Genomic DNA, 17,102 nt, shown 5'->3' with positions numbered 1-17,102 from the left:
CAGCATTGTTGAATTATATTTTAGGAACTACAGTACAAATAATCTCCAAACTTCTCGGCTAAAAACTGCTATAAAGATGTCAGTACCGTGTCTGAATTCACAATCGTTTTATATGAAAGATGTCAGGACATGTGAATAAGAACTGCTTATGCTCAAAGTTATGAAGCAAGCCGTCTCTAAGGGTTTTTCTGTGCCGGAGTCAAAGAAGCAATCAAAATCTCTCCTTATAAAGAGCATCGATTGTTTACACAATTTTACTTAATTATTTTCAATTATTACTAAAAGTCGATGTCATTTGGCAAATTCGTAGTGTAATTAATGTCCAATAGAAGGGTTAATTAACCTGGGAATCCGGATAACAATATCATTTATTTTGAGATGACCACAAAAAGTCGGTTCCGTGCGCTTAATGTTGTGGATGTTTTTGATGTGTACGTATATGTGTCTTCAGAACTGTGTTGTCTATAAAGTTCTGTCCGTTCAGTTATCTTATCCCCTACAATCCCATGGGGAGCCGGGTTAGAATAGGTCCTCAGTACCCCTTGCTTGTCGTAAGAGGCGAGCAAATGGGGCGATCCTTTGGATGAGACTGCATAAACCGATGTCCCTTGTCACAGCAGGTGTGGCGCGATAAAGATCTCACCCTGCTCAGAGGCCGTAAGCGCCGAGCATAGGCCTAAATTTTGCAGCCCTTCACCGGCAATGGAGACAAAAATTCTCGAGAGGAAACAAAATCAACTCCTTTTATTTAGTATTAGTTATACTACTTGTTTCCAACTCATTTTATGATATCAATTTTACTTGCATGTAATCTTGTTCAGTTTGAGGTAGATATTGCGAATTTACCAAATGACATTAAAGCTGACATGAATTAATAGATATATAGAGGATATCTATATTGCGTGTTTTGATATTTGGTTTATCCAACGAGTTGATAATGGTGTATTTATTCGCTTCGCTTCGCGAATAATTACACCATACAGACTTTCAAGCGGGCCCTTATTTTCCTTATTTTTCTACAACAGCCCTTATTTTCCTTATTTGAGCTTTAGAATCCTAAAAAAGCCCTAATTTTTTGTTGAAATTCCTACATTTTCAAATTTTGAAAGTTTTAATAAATTTGACATAAAGTAAGTGTTGGAATTTATTAAATTTAGTCTTAGTATACTTTCAGAAAATGAATATGTTGATTAACTGTACACCTCAGAAGACATCTTAATGGTTATCAGCTATATTCAGCATTGATTGTGAGCCATGGGAGTCCACCTGAATTATATCATGGTTTGTGCTGAATGCCGAATATGGCTGTTGATGACCACTGGTATGATCTTCTGAGTGGGTAATTAGTTTTTAGGTCACCTGAGTAAACTCAGGTTACCTATTGCAATTGGTTTTCGTCCGTCGTCGCGCGTTAACAATTGAACATTTTTAACTTCTTCTTTTAACTACCAGTCCAATTCTTTTCAAATTTGGTATGAAGCATCATTGGGACAAGGGGGACATAAATTGTAAATTTCAGGATTCCTGGGGCCCTAGGGGTGGGGCAAAAACTGCCCAAAATTGACAGGTTTTCAAAAATCATTTTCTCAAGAACCACACACATGTAAGAAAAACTAAACGCATAGTGATATAGAGCAGGAAGGCCTCTACCAAAATTGTAAATTTCAAGATCTCCGGGGTAGGGGTTTTGACCCCAGGGCGGGGGCAAATCTTGTTATATTGTGTTTATGTGTAAAACACTTGAATTACAACTTCTTTAATGCTATTGATACTAAATTGAAAGTAAATAGATATTTAGAAAGAAGAGGTAGTCCTTTACCAAAATTGTAAATTTGATTATTCCACGGGTAGGGGTTTTGGTATCAGAGTGGGGCCAAAATGGTCAGTTATTAAGTGTGTGAACAATAGACATTTTTAACTTCTTGATAACCATCATTCCAATTCTTTTCAAATTTGGTATGAAACATCTTTGGAACAAGGGGAACATAAATTGTAAATTTCAGGTTTCCTGGGGCCTTAGGGGCGGGGCAAAAACTGCCCAAAAATGACACATTTTCAAAAATCTTCTTCTCAAGAACCACACAAATGTAAGAAAAACTAAATGCATAGTGATGTAGAGCAGGAAGACCTCTACCATACTTGTAAATTTCATGATCCCCGGGGTAGGGGTTATGACCCCTGGGCAGGGCCTAACTTGTTATATAGTGTTTATGTGTAAAACACTTAAATAACATTTTCTTTAGTGCTTTTGATACTAAATTGAAACTAAATGGATAGAGCAGGTAGTCTTTTACCAAAATTGTAAATTTGATTTTCCCCAGAGTAAGGGTTTGACCTCAGGGTGGGGCCAAACTTAGTATAATATAGTATTTATTTGTAAGTTTGCTGATACTGTATAAAATCTAAATGCATACTTACAAATAGCAGAAAAGGATGTACAAAAAATGGTGAATTTCACAACCCAGGGTTATGACTTTAAGATCAGTCCAAATTAGTCATATCTTTTGATGTTTTAATGCTAATACACCTATTATTTAAAGCCTTTCATCAGTGTATGCATTTTTGAGGGCAGTGCAGTTTTAAGAACACATCTTGTTTTATATTGTTGCTGAACATTAGAATTTAGCTTAGATATTTAGAGCAGGAATTTTTTTTCTAGATTTCATAGCCCATGGAAGTAGTGATACTTTTTCACTAATATTCAGGTCATCGATAAGGCCTGTGGGTCTCTTGTTGTATTATTGCTCTTGCAAATGGTGAGTAAAACATTTTTTCTTTCCTATTGATTTGTAAATTTAACCCTTATTTTTGTCTAAAAAGCCCTTTAAAATCCTTAAAAAGGCCCTTATTTTTTATTTTTTTTTTTTTAATTTTGCCCTAAAAATATTTTCTGCAAAATGTCACTTGAAAGCCTGACCATATCAACGAGTTGGATAAACCAAAATATCAAAATACGCAACTATAGATATTCTATTTATCTCATACATTTTCTTTTCGCTTAATTTTGAGATGATCCCCAGTATGATGGAAACGGCTGATTGAATTTGTTTCGAATCCGTGGCTCAGGCGTCGTACTTATTAATCTTCCTTACGTGGGGAAAAAACTGCGTTTATAATCGATTCATGTATATCACAAAGGGCATTTTTATAAAAGAAACCATGGATGAAAATTGTTTTGGAGGGGATTATAGTTTATGATTAATAACGGTTTTGCCATTCGAACAAAATAACAACTATTGACCGAGTATTTATTTTTTGACGTAGGCCTGACCTTCTGATAAAAGTTTGATGTCGTCGTCTTTTTAAAATAAACATGAGTAACAACGATCAATGAAAGTAATATTTTAATGCAGCGTTATTAGAATGTTCAACAGTTTACAATGAAAAGTAGAAGTGTTTGTGTATTTGGATTTTATTTACGTGGTTTCTTTGGATCTGAGGGCGAGAGGAAATCCTGAGGCACTTTAGTAAGTAAAGCTGTTGAGATTTATTTCATTCAATATGGCTCCAAAGAAAAGAGACTGTGCTTGTGAATGCCTGGTACTGTAGCATGTCGAGGTACTTTCGATTAGGCCTGTCCAGCAGGCGGCTGATTCCTTGTTGATGATAATAGTGTGGACATCTCTTTGTTTTCTTATCGTAATTTTTGAGTAGTTATTGATCGAGTTGACATTTTTATGGACTACTTTAAGTACTTTATGGACGGTAACTTGCATTATATGTCAGTGGGGGCAATATCATTTTAATTTTGCTATAAAAGAAATTCTAAATAAATACAGAATAACAAGTTATACGCTTTATTTCATGCATCAATATGTATTTAACACAAAATATGTCATTCAGGCGGGGACAGTGAAATATTTCTCCGCGTTTTTGTATAATTTTGACATGTTTACTGCAACTGTACATATATTCAATTAAAGAAAAGCCATTCTAAATTAATTTATCCAAATCTTTTAGAATGATTTACTACTGTACGATATTTTTATTGTTATTTTGAGGACTGTATGGTGTTCTAAAACATGATTTCATGTCTTTGTTATGCCCTATACCTTAGTATCGGAGATGTACGTGTTACCTGTCGAAGCTACCCGCACAGGTAAATCGGAAACACTGATGTGAAGTGAAGCGTAGCAAAACCCATCCCCTTATATACCATGCGAACCCTGATACATATAAAATAGAACATTCATCTAATATGGCGGATAAGTAGAGAAATATGGCAGACACGGAGAATTCGACTATAATTATTAATTCATGTCAGCTTTAATATAGGTAGTGCTTGGTCTTTCGTCAAACGCTCGGTAACCACAGGTCTCTCGAATATGACCTTTAAAATGGAGGTCCCGTGTCGCGGCAGGCGTTCACACGATAGAGAACCCTCACTGCTACGGCCCTATGCACAAGAAATTATATCGCTTCAATTCTAATTTACTATTAAAGAGTCTTTAATAGTGAACTCAAACTCAAGTGATACAAATGCCTGTGGCCCTGAGCGCTAAGCATAGAAATAATAATTCATTTTTGTGGTAACAACACAACGAGATTGGCCCGTGGTTTACATGCTATTGAAAACGGTGACATGGAATGTAGTCCTAAAACCCTCTTGAAAGTTTCCATAAGCTTTGGAATAATTATAATTTACGTCTTATATTTTGTAATAGACAATGAAGCTCAATATTCAATTTTAACAGGAGGCCCATGGGCCACATCGCTCACCTGAGTCACCTTGGCAAATATTTAGATATTTTCCTATATATTCGATTGCGAAACTTTGATCCATATTGTGGCCCACCCTACTCCCGGGGATCATGATTTGAACGAACTTGAATCTGCATGCTCTATGTCAGGAAGCATTCATGTAAATGTAAACTTTTCTGGCCCAGTGGTTCTTGAGAAGAAGACTTTTGAAGATTTATATTTTCTCTATATAATTGTATGTAAAACTTTGTTCCCCATCCTACCCCCGGAGTCATGGGTTTTACAAACTTGAATCTGCATTATGTCTGGAAGCTTTCATGTAAATTTCAGCTCTTTGTGTCCAGTGGTTCTTGAGAAGACGATTTTTAAATGACCCCATCCTATTTTACTTGTCGGGGGTGGGATTGTAAAGTCGAGTTTAATTGGTTAGAGGGGATATAAAAACGTGAACGCGGCTCGTTTAAGTTACTTTGGGTTGTGGTAAAGGACCTCAAGGTTCGACCACTTTTCTTTTTCCCTACTAATATTTATGGAGCGCCAAATTAACATAAACTCAAATAATTGAAGATATCTTCAATTATTTGAAGATATCATCAATTCAATTATTGCTCTCTTTAATTGAATTAATGCGCGCATTAAATCAATTATTGCTCTCATCAAATGAATTAATGCGCGCTTCAATTCAATTATTGCTCTCATCAATTGAATTAATGCGCGCATCAATTGAATTAATGAGAGCAATAATTGATTTAGAGCTCGGTATAAATGATTTGATGATCTCTTTAATTCAATTGAAGATATCTTTAAATCATTTACAATGCTTTTGTATAAGGAATTAATGCGCGCATCAATTCTTTTAAAGAGAGCAACAATTCAATTAAAGATATCATTAATTCAATTGTGGATATGTTGAATTAAAGATATCTTTAATTATATAGTTGATCTCTCTAAAAGAATTATTGCTCTCTTCAAATGAATTAAAGATATCATTAATTCAATTGAAGAGAGCGATAATTGAATTAATGCGCGTATTAAATCAATTGTTGCTCTCATCAAATGAATTAATGCGCGCATCAATTCAATTATTGCTCTCATCAATTGATTTAATGCGCGCATTATATCAATTATTGCTCTCTTCAATTGAATTGTAGCGCGCATCAATTCAATTGTTGATATCATTAATTCATTTGAAGAGATCATTAATTCAATTAAAGCGCGCATCAATTCAGCTGAAGAATTAATGCTATCATCAATTCAATTAATGCGCGCAATAATTCAGAACTGAAGATATCATTAATTATTTGAAGAGATCTTTAATTCAATTGTTGCGCGCATCAAATGAATTGATGATATCTTCAAATAATTGAAGATATCTTCAATTATTTGAGTTTATGTTAATTTGGCGCTCCATAAATATTAGCTAGGCATTGTGTGAGCTTTTGCTGCACGATTTTCTCGCCTAATTTTCTTACTGTCCTGTTTTGGCAATGAATTAAATTCTTTCTATTGCTAAAACCCAACATTAAAGTCTGGTATGGCGTTTAAAACGTTATTATATTCGATAATCTTGCGATGTATGTTCAATATCTTGTGATGTATATGCAAAAAAGAAATTATGAAAAGTGGGGGGGGGGGTTAAAATCGATACTTCAGGTGCCTGTGGTCCTAGAGTCAGAACTCTGGGGTTTAAAATTCAAAATTTTGGTACATTCCTTTCTGTTTCCCTATATATGCATAAATTTAGCTTTTATTAGAGTTTTATATGGTCCTCAGTACCCCTTGCTTGTCGTAAGAGGCGACTAAATAGGGCGGTCCTTCGAATGAGACCGCAAAAGCCGAGGTTCCGTGTCACAGCAGGTGTGGCACGATAAATATCCCTCCCTGCTCAAAGGCCTCTGCGCCGAGCATAGGCCTAAATTTTGCAGCCCTTCACCGGCAATGGTAACGTCTCCATATGAGTGAAAGATTCTCGAGAGGGACGTTAAACAATATTCCATCAATCAATAGTATCAACATGATTAAAGAAGTCCTTCAAATGATGAATACATTTAATCACTATGATCATTTTGGCCCTACCCTGGCACCAAAAGCTCTATCTTGGGATCATGAAATTTACAATTTTGACAAAGGGTTTCCTGCTCCATTCATCATTAGCATTAAAGAAGACGTTACTCTTGCATCACTGGATACTTTTGATATTTCTAACCAATGAAAATTGTCCTTAATGTAATAGAACGCTGTTGTGTCATATTACCCACAATACAATTATTGCACATACTTCACAAGATTGTCGAACATACATCACAAGATATAGAATATGCATCACAAGATATTGAACATACATCACGAGATATTGAACATGCATCACAAGATATTGAACATATACATCACAAGATATTGAACATACATCACAAGATATTGAACATATATCACAAGATATTGAACATACATCGCAAGATATTGAACTTGCATCACAAGATTATCGAATATAGCAACGTTTTACAGCCATAGTCTGGCGCAAGATGAATTTTATCTTTTACCTAATAAAACTTAATTTGCTTTGTTAAATAAGATTAGTAGTTTTATATCGCCACTGGAAAGATAATGTAGGATATTTTTTAAGTTATTTTCAAGGTTTTGACTCACTTTGAAAAGTATGGAGGTCCATTAGTGCACTTTATAGATATACTTTGTTTTTCTTAGATCCTCCTTCCCATAATACTCGGTTTATTTTTGTTTCAATATTTTCACTTGTTAATTTTTTTTCCTAATTTCACAGTTGTTATTCCTATATTACACTAACTTTTGATCTGTTAATAAATTATAAACTCTTACACTGGTGTTTTCATTCAAGAATTCTGATCTCATAAAGGACATAGTTCAAGAATACACGATTCTGGGTTGACAAATACCTTGAACCAATTGTAGTATTTATACTACTTGGTGTGCTCTGCTTATACATGTATTAGATTCATTGGCTTATGAATAATTTGGAATTGAATTATATTCTACAAACAAATGATAAGTTTGTGATGGCCCTGCAGAGTTCGGTATAGGTAGAGAGCATTGTCGATATACAAACAGACTGCTTCCGGTTACACACAGTTGAACCAGTGAATTGAACACACACACACCCGTTCGATTTTGGGGTTTGGGCAGAACTGCTTTTCTACAAGAATTTTTATACAAATATCGAGGTAACTTTTTTCTTCGTTTGTTCCCAACTCTTCAACTTTGAAAAACAACGCTTAGTGCCTGGACCAGGAGACGAAATAATGGTTCCGAAATCCCGTATTGTATTAAGTAAAATGTGCCATTTAAAAGTTAAATTTGTGCTTGTGCTAAACCAGAATGTTTACATTACAAATTAACGTTTCACTAGTTTGTAAACCTAACAAGGCTTGAATCTTGTTTACATAACACAAACTCAAGGTTAACATATTGTCCTTATCCTTTTATTAAAAAGATCCAAATATTGCATGGCAACTTTAATTAAATGGGTTATATTCTTACTGCTTAACGTCACAATGGAAAAAAAAAGGTGAATCAGTCCCTTTAAAAGGGGGTACATTTGATACACCAAGGTGACAATAAATAAGTTTAGGCGTTCATTTTTAATGTGGTGAAATTTCGTTATGCAATAAACATCATATCAAATGTGGACATTTGATACTACTGCCGGTCTTTCTCAATACTTTGTCAGTCAGCTATAATACATGCATAGCTATAAATTAAATATCCTTTCACAAGGTCATAGATGCGTGAAGAAACATCAGCTTTCGTTACATCGATCATTTTCCATCACGTTTGATTTAGCGGACGGTATGTTGGGGCTTAAAGCACCCGCAAGCCTACATTCTCCACATTAAGTGGAGGTCAAAATCCAACAGTTATAAATTCTCTTCAGCAACCAGCGGATTGTTTACTTCATTCAGAGTATCTTGATTTACCCTATTGTGAATGTCTGAGTTAATTTGGTGATCGGGTTTGGTATCCGTTAATATTCTGACCTTTGGTCCAATGACGGAGAGAAACACTGGCAGGACGAATACCGCATGGAGAAGTCCAAATACAATTACCATGAACAATACCTTGAAAAACGACTGGAAAATAAAACTTTTGGAGAAAATCAACATCACAAGTCCGATGATGGTTGACAAAGCCCCATTTATAATGGGACCGCCTGCTAACTCCAGCGCATCCTGAACACGACCCTTCCTGCCACGTGATTGTGACGTCAGATAGGCGTGACAAAGATGCGTGCTAAAATCTACAGAAAATCCTACAGAGATGATAAGTTCTATCATGGTGACAGAGCTGATGTTGAGTCCCCAAAACGGAAGAAATCCGAACACCCCAAGAAGGATAGACGCTAAGGAAACGCACACAAAGATGATAATGGAGGGGTGCGGCATAAAGAAACACGCCACCACAAACATGGCGGCAATCGCCACGCCAACTGTCTGCAACGTGCTCTTCACCACAATGGCGTACTGCTCAAAGAAAACAAACAGTGGTGAGTAGATCAAACACGGCAGCCCGGATGATTGTTCGAGCTCTCTTATCCTGAGAAGAAATTTCCCCTGGATGTCACTTGTCCTTAAATTTTCCGAGAACAAATAAAACCTTGAGTAGTCCACGGATGTAAAATTTGTTGAAAATATCACATCATTATTAAATATTCTTGTTTCATTCAGGAAACGTCTCAGATCCACAAAGTTATCTCCAAATGTATTATTTCTCGTAACAGCTTGGAATGTCGATAGCCAATTTACATCTATATTATCTTGGATTAAAGGTTCTTGTTTAAGCTGAACTAGAAAGTTGAATATTTGCTGACGTGTTTCTATGTTTTGGTAATTCACAGGAGACGTGAACACAATTTGAAGCGGAATTTCCCATCGAAAGTTTTCAAAATCCCATGTACTAGCTTTATAATAATTAGAACCTTCTAAGGCCAAATCCGAAAATCTGAAGCCTTGTTTAAGCGATGTAACTCCCCAGATTGACACGGCGAGGTAGCTCAAGTAAAGCATAAATATCACAACGGCAGATACTTTGTTGCGAGCCAAAAACTGAACGAGATGTTTGGGGTATATCTCGAGTACACTTTCAACGTCAGAACGTGACGTCGGCTTATCACCGGAGCAACATGTGACGTAACACAGCGAATGACCCTCGATTTGAAGCTGGGACCGAGGTTTTGTGGACCTGCACGTAATGGAGTGTTTTGCCGCGTCAATTTTGAGCTGATGAATAGCAATAGAAGGCGCGAGTATTGTGAGTTGGTTGACATAGCAGAAAAACACAGCAAGACCTGAAATAAAAATATTTTGGTTTCAATTTCATAAATTTGATTTTGAAAACGATGCAGATGACTACACAATATAAACTACCATTCTAGCGACATTGCTTTCACTCTTATGATACAGTGAAAAACGTGGAAGGCCGTGTTGTCTGTAAAGTTGATGAACTCTAAGAGCTACTAGCGTTATCCGAGAACCTTTCAATTTGGAAAAAAGAACGACGACATGAAGTAATTCGAATTTGTAAAATTGAATACGATTGATTTTTTTTTTTAAATTTCCTTTTAAACATTACTTTTAAGAGATGATTGAACTGAAGTATGTCATATTGGTGTACAGAGGAACAGTATCTTAAATGAACTAGTGAAGATAACGAACAGTGATCGATGAAGTGAATATAACCAACAGAGATCAATGAAGTGAAGATAATGAACAGTGATCAATGAAGTGAAGATAACGAACAATGATCAAAGAAGTGAATATAACGAACAGTGATCAATGAAGTGAAGATAACGAACAATGATCAAAGAAGTGAATATAACGAACAGTGATCAATGAAGTGAAGATAACGAACAATGATCAATGAACAAGTGAAGATAATTAACAGTGATTAATGAAGTGAAGATAATGATCAGTGATCAAAGAACAAATGAAGATAACAAACAGTGATCAATGAAGTGAATATAACGAACAGTGATCAATGAACAAGTGAAGATAAGAAACAATAATCGATGAACAAGTGAAGATAACGAACAGTGATCAATGAACAAGTGAAAATAAGAAACAATAATCGATGAACAAGTGAAGATAACGAACAATGATCAATGAACAAGTGAAGATAATTAACAGTGATTAATGAAGTGAAGATAACGAACAGTGATCAATGAAGTGAAGATAACGACAATGATCAATGAACAAGTGAAGATAATTAACAGTGATTAGTGGAGTGAAGATAACGAACAATGATCAAAGAAGTGAAGATAACGAACAGTGATCAATGAAGTGAAGATAACGAACAATGATCAATGAAGTGAAGATAACGACAATGATCAATGAAGTGAAGATAACCAACAGTGATCAATGAAGTGAAGATAACGACAATGATCAATGAAGTGAAGATAACCAACAGTGATCAATGAAGTGAAGATAATGAACAGAGATCAATGAAGTGAAGATAACGACAATGATCAATGAAGTGAAGATAACCAACAGTGATCAATGAAGTGAAGATAACGACAATGATCAATGAAGTGAAGATAACGACAATGATCAATGAAGTGAAGATAACCAACAGTGATCAATGAAGTGAAGATAACGACAATGATCAATGAAGTGAAGATAACCAACAGTGATCAATGAAGTGAAGATAACGACAATGATCAATGAAGTGAAGATAACCAACAGTGATCAATGAAGTGAAGATAATGAACAGAGATCAATGAAGTGAAGATAATGAACAGTGATCAATGAAGTGAAGATAACAAGCAGTGATCAATGAACATACAGATTACAAAATTAAGACAATATAATTCTTAACAATAATCAATGGATTCCTATAGTCCTTTACCTGTGTAGACACAGAAATTTTGAATAGTGACAAACACCGACGTGTAACCAATGAAAAATGTGAGCAAATCAGTCAGAGAAGTGACCGTGATGGCCAGGCCGCTGGTCCGCAGTGTTCGGTCCATTCTGTCTTCCAGTGACATATCTTGTCCTATTGTCTGCGCATGTCCAGAGACTATGATGAACATGTCATTGATTCCAATGCCTAAAAAGGTTCAGAGTTAACCATGTTAATGGAAATGTATAAAAAGGTTCAGAGTTAACATGTTAATGGAAATGTATAAAAAGGTTCAGAGTTAACATGTTAATGGAAATGTATAAGAAGGTTCAGAGTTAACATGTTAATGGAAATGTATAAAAAGGTTCAGAGTTAACATGTTAATGGAAATGTATAAAAAGGTTCAGAGTTAACATGTTAATGGAAATGTATAAAAAGGTTCAGAGTTAACATGTTAATGGAAATGTATAAAAAGGTTCAGAGTTAACATGTTAATGGAAATGTATAAAAAGGTTCAGAGTTAACATGTTAATGGAAATGTATAAAAAGGTTCAGAGTTAACATGTTAATGGAAATGTATAAGAAGGTTCAGAGATAACATGTTAATGGAAATGTATAAGAAGGTTCAGAGTTAACATGTTAATGGAAATCTAAAAAGGTTCAGAGTTAACATGTTAATGGAAATGTATAAGAAGGTTCAGAGTAAACATGTTAATGGAAATGTATAAGAAGAAAGTATTGATATTCTTTGAAATTAGTTTGATTGAACTGAAAGGCAACCAATGTTGTATTTGAAAATTCTCAAACATTAAACTTAGCAAAAAATGTGGATCCGATTTCCTAACGTACCCTCTAGTTTTTGATCATGTTTCAGTATCATATTTTTTTAATGCACGTTTATCATCATACCTGTATATCTACTGGAATCATAAACTTATTCAATAATTGCCCCCCCCCCCCCCTCCAAACGACCTGCCTACCTTATTTCTGAACGAGAGGCCCACAGGCCTTATCAGTCACCTGAATACTAGTGAAAAAGTATCACTACTTCCATGGGCTGTGAAATCTAGAAAAAAAATCCTGTTCTGAATATCTTAGCTATATTCTAATGTTCAGCAACAGTATAAAACAAGATGTGTTCTTAAAACTTCACTGCCTTCAAAGGTGCATACACTGATGAAAGGCTTTATATAATAGGTGTATTAACATTAAAACATCAAAAGATATGACTAATTTGGACTCATCCTAAAGTCATAACACTGGGTTGTGATTGAAATTCACCATTTTTTGTACATCCTTTTCTGCTATTCCAAAGTATGCATTCAGATTTTATACAGTATCGGCAAATTTACACATAAATACTATATACTAAGTTTGGCCCCACCCTGGGGTCAGAACCCTTACTCTGGGGATCATGAAATTTACAATTTGGGTAGAGGCCTTCCTGCTCTCCATCACCGTGCATTTAGTTTTTCTTACATGGGTACGGTTCTTGAGAAGGAGATTTTTGAAAATTGGTCTATTTTGGGAAGTTTTTGTCCCGCCTCTAAGGCCCCAGGGGTGCAGGAATCCTGAAATTTAGTTATCAAGAAGAAGTTAAAAATGTCTATTGTTCGCACATTTAATAACTGACCATTTTGACCCTACCCCTGGGATCATCAAATTCACAATTTTGGTAAAGGACTACCTGGTCTTTCTAAATATTTATTTAGTTTCAATATAGTATCAACAGCACTAAATAAGATGTTATTTAAGTGTTTTACACATAAACACTATATACCACGTTTGGCCCCACCCTGGGGTCAGAACGCCTACCCCGGGAATCATGAAATTTACAATTTTGGTAGAGGCCTTCCTGCTCTCCATCACCGTGCATTTGGTTTTTCTTACACATGTGCAGTTCTTGAGAAGAAGGTTTTTGAAAATTTGTCAATTTTGGGCAGTTTTTGCCCCATCCCTAAAGCCTCAGGGGTGCTGGAGACATGAAATTTATAATTTATGTCCCCCTTGTCCCAAAGATGCTTTTTACCAAATTTGAATAGAATTGGACTGGTAGTTATCAAGAAGAAGTTAAAAATGTTCAATTGTTAACGCACGACGACGGACGACAACCGATTGCAATAGGTCACCTGAGTTTACTCAGGTGACATAAAAAGACGTAATACGAACAACTCAATTTTTTGGCCTCAGTTCACTTTCAATATTATTTAAATTCTAAAGTACAAAGTGGCCGATCTTAGAGGTTGTTATGGGAGTAATTGACTTATTGTTCTTCATTTGCTTACAATTTAATAACTAAAAAAGAGGTTATAATGCCTATTTGGGGGTTGCACCACCCCTTTTTTGTGTGGAAATAAGTACCATTTGTGGGTCACAAACTAACATTCCTTCAACATTTCAAAATCTGCCCATGGTATATGTATTAGAGGAAAGAAAACATTCTAAGACTTGCCTATGATTAAGAAAGGCATGATTCCCACAGAATTCATGAATTTTACTCCACAGGCGCTGGCTATCCCCGCCGCTGGAACCATGGACAGAATTGCACAAAAAACGCCAACGCGTCCTAAATTCTGGCGGTCGTAAACGCAATCGATCCGTTTTCCGGCAGTCGTAATGGACGCATAAGTCACCATGAGACCCACTGTGATCATAAAGAGATGGGCCTCGGCCATAGAGCTTCGGTCGACCTCATCATCCAGAGCATTGTGGTAAGTGTAGACAAACTCCGTGTGATTAGTCTGCAGATTGGTCATGACTTTGACAAATTCTTTGACCCATATTTCAGATAAACGACCTCGATCGGCTGGGTATTTCTGGAGGTAGTATCTAAGTTTTAACATACCTGCCGCCACTAGGCGATCGCCTTTGGTAACTACCTTCCCCAACATTGAGGACAGAAAAGCTGTCTGCCTATATACAGGATATGTAACATTCTTAGATCGAACATTCTGGGCAAAATCAGTATGTAGAAGCTCCTCTCCAAAAACCACACAGGATTTGTTATATTTGGCGCAGAGAGCTTGATAGGACGAATTTGTGTTTGTGTTATCTGTAATGAGTATTTCCTTAGTTATAATATTGTTAATCCGTTGTACATCGCCATACGTGTTTCTGTCAAATACGCTCTGGTCATTTTTTGAACTGATGATAACTTCGACGAAATATCCGACGTCTGCCAATGCATGAATCTGGAAGTCATTTCTGATAGACGATTGAAACACGTTCCGGATCACTTCGCGATCTCTGGAGGCCCGGTTATCTTCCGGTAAGTACTGAGTTTCCAAGTCATGTTCGAATTCTAGTCGTAGCAGACCGACTCCAAGTAGAAGATTCAGAACGATGAAGACGATAATGAAGAGCCAAGGACGTCGAGCAATCAGTCGACCGTAACGTCCAAATAATCTGGCTATCTTCCGGTCGTGGGCAGTGTAACACCGCGAAAAACACACAGATGACATGATAGTGTAACTCAGATAACTGAACTGACACGCACTATCGCTGTTTGTTTGGTTGGACCTTTTTCTTCTTCTTTTTTTTTTTTTTTTTTTTTTACTGGTTAACAATAATTGCTGAACCCAAATCACGGGGGAAAATCCATTTTGTTGGTGAATTATAGGTGCTCGATGGTGCGGATCCCCTTTTGTTCATCCAGGTATATACAAAATGAATATGATTCAATAGCATGTTCCATACATAAATTATGTGCACCGCTACAACACCTGTAATCAAACAATAGGTGCGTTCAATGAACGTGATCAATCAGATCAGAAACAATTTAAACTTCGACATGCAGGACATATATAGTCGGAATTTAAAGTCAAGAATCCAAACTCAAATCTCATTAGAATGACTTCACTATCTCTCGAAAACCACCTCCAAAGCACGGTATGTCCGACCTGTACTTCCTTAAGTGTCCTACTTACGATGTCCGGCTTATGGTCCTTCACCCAAGATGACCCTTGGCGATAAGATCAGCGCTGTCTGGTCGTGTTTATAATGATCGCACATCCAGGTTTATATCCCTCCAACCACCAGCCGCTTCACCGGCCCGGGAAGCGTCTGCATGCATGTGGAGCTCGCGACGAAGTCTATATTTACACCAAGGAAAATATTTAAATATGCAAGTTATGCAACCTGTGACAACGAAGGGGTTGACTTTGATAATTACATGTAGGTAACGACAGCTCGTAAACATGTTCTCTGAACCTCAGGTGTTTATGATCCTAGTAAGACTCTCTGTACTTAGTGTGCTATTTTTAAAAAGATGACATGATACTGTTCAGGGGTTGTTCTTTAAACAATCTAACGTGTCGATATCTTAATATAAACGACTTTTGAAGTGGATTTCATTGAAGATTCATATTTTTCTATAAATTGCTTTATTTTTCACAATCCGAAAGACAAGACCTTGTGATTTTGTTCATGGAAAATGATAACTTAAAGCCGAATATTAAAGGGGCATTAGATGTCAATTGTAGCGGTCGGACGTGGTTGATCGCCGGTGGCCAGGTACATTAGTTAGTAGTGCACCTGTCTATAGAGATTCATGGGGCCCGCTTTCGAATCCCGGTGTGTTTCATTTTCTCCCTTCATGTTACATTTGGTGCCGTAGCAGTGGGAGATTTAGAGGGGTGGGGGTGATCCGGGCCCCCCTTTTCGCCACATATTGTCATATATATATATATAGATGAAAACTCCACACCTGGCACCCAAATTAGTTGAACATTTTGGCATGCAAAATTAATATTGATAGAGAGTTAGTTAAAGTTTAACAGTCAAAATCAATTTTTGAAGCGAACAGCTGTGTCACCTTTAGAAGTGCACAATAATTGCTAGAACCGGGCGAAGCTGAATGTAACTTTCCAGACATGAATTATTCATGAAGGACTGCTCCGATATTCAGTGAAGATATAAGGCCAAATATTCAGCCTAGCCGAATCTCAGCCGAGATTAGAGAACCCTGACTAGAGATACAGGGGGCCCAGGTTTGAATCCCGGTCTGGTCAGTTGTGCAGTTACACAGTACTCCAGCATACTAAAGCCCGGCCCGTAGGCAGGATTTTTCAAGGGGGGGTTACATAGACTCACAACGCGAGTCTATCACCTCGCACTACGGCAGGGGGTCCGCTCAAGGCCCCCAGAAGCTCTGGGGTATTTGGTGCAAAATCCTGCAATCTAGCAATTTCCTGGCACTTAATTTGAATTTTGGAATCATGCCTTTTTTACTATGAATTTTCATGATTTTTATAAAAAATCCCGACTTTAATAGTCACAATTCAAACAAAATGCCGACTTTAATAGTGCTTAGTAGTTTTCAAGGGGGGGGGGGTTCGTACGAACCCCACGAACCCCCCCCCCCCCCCCCCCCCCCCCCCCCCCCCCCCCCCCGGCTACGGGTGTGAAAGGTTCGTGGCGAGATGCTTTTGACTTGGCGCCGCCAAGGTATGTAATTAAGGGACGTTAACCGAGGCTCTAACTCGGAGTAAGTTACACAACTAAGACAACGTGTATCATCCCTTAGATTTACA

General features: G+C 36.8%; 1 protein-coding gene across 1 annotated transcript; it reads right to left on the bottom strand.

Moving 5' to 3' along the window:
- Nucleotides 1-8,134: 8,134 nt before the first annotated feature.
- Nucleotides 8,135-15,771, bottom strand: LOC125648109 (patched domain-containing protein 3-like). Its single transcript, XM_048875028.2, has 4 exons — nt 15,498-15,771; nt 14,024-15,293; nt 11,575-11,778; nt 8,135-10,018 (listed from the first exon to the last, which is right to left on the bottom strand). The coding sequence occupies exons 2-4, from the start codon at nt 15,030-15,032 to the stop codon at nt 8,592-8,594; spliced, it is 2,640 nt and encodes an 879-aa protein (XP_048730985.1). The 5' UTR covers nt 15,033-15,293; nt 15,498-15,771; the 3' UTR covers nt 8,135-8,591.
- Nucleotides 15,772-17,102: the final 1,331 nt, after the last annotated feature.

Source organism: Ostrea edulis, chromosome 6 (genome assembly GCF_947568905.1).
Source record: "Ostrea edulis chromosome 6, xbOstEdul1.1, whole genome shotgun sequence".
Classification (NCBI taxonomy): domain Eukaryota; kingdom Metazoa; phylum Mollusca; class Bivalvia; order Ostreida; family Ostreidae; genus Ostrea; species Ostrea edulis.
The sequence above is the reverse complement of the archived record's forward strand: the minus strand, read 5'-3'. Positions and strand labels throughout refer to the sequence as shown.